General features: G+C 32.6%; 1 protein-coding gene across 1 annotated transcript in view; it reads right to left on the bottom strand.

The window, feature by feature from the left end:
* Window positions 1-5,616, bottom strand: part of LOTGIDRAFT_239009 (hypothetical protein) — a gene marked incomplete at its 5' end in the record, with an annotated part of 33,940 nt that overhangs the window by 6,619 nt on the left and 21,705 nt on the right. Inside the window, 7 exons of the mRNA XM_009052489.1 lie at window positions 889-1,059; window positions 1,177-1,457; window positions 1,926-2,061; window positions 2,963-3,041; window positions 3,771-3,865; window positions 4,289-4,403; window positions 5,062-5,204. Coding sequence (XP_009050737.1) covers window positions 889-1,059; window positions 1,177-1,457; window positions 1,926-2,061; window positions 2,963-3,041; window positions 3,771-3,865; window positions 4,289-4,403; window positions 5,062-5,204 — 1,020 coding nt within the window. The remainder of the gene's footprint in view (window positions 1-888; window positions 1,060-1,176; window positions 1,458-1,925; window positions 2,062-2,962; window positions 3,042-3,770; window positions 3,866-4,288; window positions 4,404-5,061; window positions 5,205-5,616) is intronic.

Below are 5,616 nucleotides of genomic sequence, written 5' to 3'. Positions count from 1 at the left end.
ATGAAATGATAAAATTTTTCTATAATATTTTACTAATGATGTGAAGTTTAACATATATTGTTCTGCTACTGATGAGGTTAATGATTGAAACCATATCATTAGGTGTTTTTGCCTGAACAATAACATTAGCTAAATTTCTTTTGTCAAATTCAAACTTTTGAGGGAAATTAAGTATGCAATTATATTTTCCTTCTCTAGGTGCTTCAGATATATCCAGATATCAGATATTCAGACAACAGATATCCAGATATCAGACATTCAGACAACAGATATCCAGATATCAGATATTCAGACAACAGATATCCAGATATCAGAAATTCAGACACCAGATATCCAGATATCAGATATTCAGACAACAGATATCCAGATATCAGACATTCAGACAACAGATATCCAGATATCAGACATTCAGACAACAGATATCCAGATATCAGATATTCAGACAACAGATATCCAGATATCAGACATTCAGACAACAGATATCCAGATATCAGAAATTCAGACAACAGATATCCAGATATCAGACATTCAGACAACAGATATCCAGATATCAGACATTCAGACAACAGATATCCAGATATCAGACATTCAGACAACAGATATCCAGATATCAGACATTCAGACAACAGATATCCAGATATCAGACATTCAGACAACAGATATCCAGATATCAGACATTCAGACAACAGATATCCAGATATCAGACATTCAGACAACAGATATCCAGATATCAGACATTCAGACAACAGATATCCAGATATCAGACATTCAGACAACAGATATCCAGATATCAGACATTCAGACAACAGATATCCAGATATCAGACATTCAGACGACAGATATCCAGATATCCAGACGACAGATATCTAGAAAGGCACCCTCACCAACCTGTTTCATGGATTTCTTTATTTTAAAGATTAGTTCATCTTTCTTAGTGAGATCTTGACGTAGTATCTCCACTGCCTCCTCTTCCTGCCCGACCCGTTCTGTAAACTGACGTAATTCCGTCTGATATTTGACCTCCTGGTGACGAAGTTTACGATGAGTATCTTCTAATAACTGAAAGGATAAAATATCATTGAAATGAAAACCAAGAAATTGTAAAATTTGCAAGAATACTTATCTAGAATCAACAATATACACACAAGAAACTGTAACAAGATATATCAACTTTACCTTTTTAGCTTTCTCTAAATCAATAGCATATCTTTCTTTCTCTTCACGAACGTCACGTAATTCTTCTTGTGATTTAAACAACGCAGCTGTCGTATCATCAAGTTTTAATCTATCGTTTTCTTCAGACAGACTTTTCAATTTCTCCAGTAGGTGGTGTTCTTTCTCTGACATCTCCCGTTGCTGAAACTCTCTCTGAGTTAAAACCTTTCGTGCATGTTTTAATTTTCGTTCTAGTTCGTGAATCTTAGTTTCCTTGAGAGTCATCTCTTCTTTCAGTTGTTCTGAGTAAGATATAGTTAAGGTCAATATTTATTAACAGTTGATATGCAAATGAACTTAAATTGGCATATTAGTTGGTGTGCAATGAGGAAAATTCAACAGTGAATATATCGAAACTTAAGGGATTGTAAGTTATTGTCAGACAGACGTCTGTGGTTCCTGACATCACTAATCACAAAATATGTCTACATATTCGTGATTAGTAATATTAAACTTAGTTTTAGAGGAATTGCACAGACGTTTGAAAATTGAAATGGTGAAAATTGATCAGTGTCTTCAATACAAAATCGCAAGGATCATGTTTACCAGCTGATACTTGATCCACAAGGATTCAACTAGCATGGGTTACAAACCAGAAGACAGAATGTCTGATTTTTGTATTAGAAAAAATAACTGACATTAGTTTAAAAAAAAAGAAAAAAAAAAGTAATCTTATTGAATTGTAAAGGATATTTCTTTAGCTGTTTTACTTGTTTCTTCTGATGTAGGTAAATCACCCAGATATTGTTCTAGACTGTCTAATTTACGTTTTAATTCTAACGAACTATCTTTCATCTCCGTAAACTTTGTCTGCCATTCCCGTACTTCACCATCTTTTTCTTTCAACTGGAAAACAGAGACTTTAAATAAAAAACAAGCCAGGAATATAGTACAGCTGGGTATCTTAAATCATGCCCTGATATGATACGTATCGCGATACAAGGCTCACGATACACGGGTCAGGATACGATACGCATATAGTGGCATGTCGTATCGCGATACAACAATTCACCGATATATCCTGCCAGCACTAATATATACAGTCACTGGCATGCAGTGTGCAATTAGGTAAATTTAGCCAGAACGGTCGAACAGTTACAGCCTCAGTTTATTGCCCCATCTTTTAACTAGAAAACATTGATATTACAAGCAAAATACAGGCAATGGCATGCAGTGTGCAATTAGGTAAATCTTGCCAGAAGTGTCCAACAATCAATTTACAACATCTTCACAATGTCAAGCTATAACAAGCTGTGTCTTATACCTTGACATCATAAGGTACTTTTGATGCATCACAGAAGTTTGTTAATTCAGCGATGTGATTAGATGTTATGTTAGAGAATACTGCCAATCAAAAGAGTTGTCAACAAAATAAGGGATTAGATTAGGGTGGTTGAACAGGTAACAGAAGGCACTGGCTAAGGTATGGATAAGAGTCAAAATCAAAATTTGGGAATCTCTATTTTTTATTTGGATTGTTAGGAGGTTTTCAAATCTTCTAAAAATGTTTGATGGCATCACTATAATGAAGGGGTTTATATGATAAAACATATTTTTCAATTAGTGATGTCAACAAACACTTTGTTTTAGTGGAAATGCAGGAATCACAGACGTCTGAATGAAATTTGTAATGCTATTACTATAGCAAATTGAAGTTACCATTCTCCCTGATACACATAGAATATTTAGAAAACCTTTTTACAATCTCTCTAAATAAAATAACATTGAAAATACAACATTAAAATACCTGAAACTGTAAATCTGAAGAATTTGTTTCTTTATTTTTCATTGTTTTCTTCAACTGATCTAATTCATACTCAGTTGCACTGGAAAACAAAATAAAAATTAACTTAAATAAAACCTTAGTTACTTCCCTTTAGTTTCCTGCACACTCTAGATTCGCTGAATAAACCGAACATTCAATAAAATAAGTTGGAACTCAACATTCAAATTGACGGAGAAAGGTATATGACATATTCCACTTCTGTACCGTTCTATTGAGGTCAGAATTGGAACAGACGTAAACGAGCACCTTGTGCAGAAAAGTAGGACGTAAAACTCCATTCATTTCATTTCTAGACGAGCACCACCGATGATAAAATATGACACCAAAACTTGTCTTATTAAAGAGACTGGAGACTACTGAGTGATGTTTTGTAAGTGACACAGGTGACAAAGTGACAACACTTTTACAGAGACTGATTTCCACCCTTCCGTTTCTAAAAGATCAGATCATCTTTTTACTGGCCATAATTTTCTATTTCTCAATATAAAATACCACATTTCAACCAACAACAAATTATTATAATAAGACATTTCAACATAAATGTGTCCTTACACCATAGTGATTACCAATTAGTTGTTTATGGTTGTAAATAATAAAAGTGGTCATGATTTCTGAACATAGCTCACACACTCAGTTATATGAGAGTCAAGTTTGAAAGTTATGATCGCCTTTCCGTAGGTAAATGATGATCACTATGATGTCAAGAGACCTGAAGAATTCACTATGACAACAGAGTAAATATAAAATATAAAATCAATAATAAACCTACCCTAGTTTAACTTCAAGTTCGTCTATTTCTATATTTTTCTGAGATCTGGTATCTATTAATTCTGTTTTTAACGTTGCGTATTTATACTGTAATTCCTGTAATTAATATTTATTATTATTATGGGATAGAAAGAATGTTTATATTACAGGGAATAACGAGTCTAAAACAAGAAAAATTTATAACAAGAAATTTATACAGTAGATAGAAATTAAAGCCCTACTCTCAAATATATATATGATGTATAAGCTAAATAAAGGATAATACTGTGTGAAATATTGAGCAACATTGGTGGTGTTGTGCAAGGCAGGGTAAGCTTACTCTTCTAGACACCTGATACCACTTTTCATTATGAAATACTTACTCACTTGAAGGGACATTAGCTAAGCCAATCAGTAAAAGTGTTCACAGCTCACTGTCAAATTTTGAGCCTTCAATTCGACGTGTGTAGAGAATAATACAACTTATAATATATTCTTAGTACTTAGTTTTATTATAAGATATAAGAATAAAGATATTACCTGTATTTTATGATGTAATGTATCACCTGTATCATCTTGATTAATTAGAGCATGTTTTAATCTTGTCTCATTTAAACTACAGTCTTCTTCTAACTGTAGAATACGATTCTTTAATCTAAACATAAATAGTCAATATTACACAGGTACACAGACTGAATATAGGTCAGTTGTCTGAAGATCACAAAACGTTTAACTCTAGGTAACTTCAGTAGGGACGCAGGCTGAATATAGGTCAGTTGTCTTAAAATCACAAAGCGTTTAACTCTAGGTAACTTCAGTAGGGACACAGGCTGAATATAGGTCAGTTGTCTGAAAATCACATATCGTTTAACTCTAAGTAACTTCAGTAGGGACGCAGGCTGAATATAGGTCAGTTGTCTGAAAATCTCAAAGCGTTTAACTCCTGTATATAAACAATCTAACAGTGTAGAATGTTTTAAAACAGGACTGAAAAGGGAACTATGATAATAAGAGTGACTAGAATTATTTTAAAATTTCCTATTATCTTTAATGTTGTAAAAATTACTTTTATTTCATTTCCTTTTTACATATATTTCAATCACCTGAATGTGACCCTTAATTTTCATCATTCATTTTCTATTTTATTTCTATTTTCTATTTTTATTACCTTATCATTTTGTAAATATGTTATTGTAGATGTAGAAAGATCCTAGGGAAGATTGTCTTGTACAACTGAGTTTCTAATAAAGTTATTATTATTATTATTATTATGCAGAGAAGATGTAAGACTTTGAAGACAGAATAAAACCTACTTTTCAATGATCATATTTTTCTCCTGTATTATTCCGTCTGCCGCTCGTCGTATCGGCTCCCAACGTGACACATCTTCCTCTTTTAAACTGAGTTGTTTAAATAAATTATCTATAGAGACTGACGCTGGTTTATCATACAACGCCTGTAATAGATACAAACTTATATAATAATCAATCAGGTGATAACTATGTTAATTCCTATATCAGGCCCCTTATCAGAGACTTATCACACAACAGAACTGTTCTCACAGGTTCATAAAATCATTATAAACACGTTTTACAGGTTAATAACTACTCAAATTAGGTCATGTATTCATACACCATGGAAACAAAAACAAGATGACATTATTTGAAGTTGATGATTCTGTTAAAATTTAAGGTGAAGGGAAATACATATGGAAAAACAAATGTGATATATCTATAGATACATAATTGATCATACCACAAACATACATAATTGATTTTGTCATTTATTCAGTTTATCACCAGATCAATTGCGTTTACATACCGAATTCTAAAATAATTTACCTGAGTTTCAATATGTTGATGTAATAG

This window comes from Lottia gigantea (assembly GCF_000327385.1).
Source record: "Lottia gigantea unplaced genomic scaffold LOTGIsca_184, whole genome shotgun sequence".
NCBI lineage: Eukaryota > Metazoa > Mollusca > Gastropoda > Lottiidae > Lottia > Lottia gigantea.
This window is presented reverse-complemented; position numbering and strand designations above follow the sequence as displayed.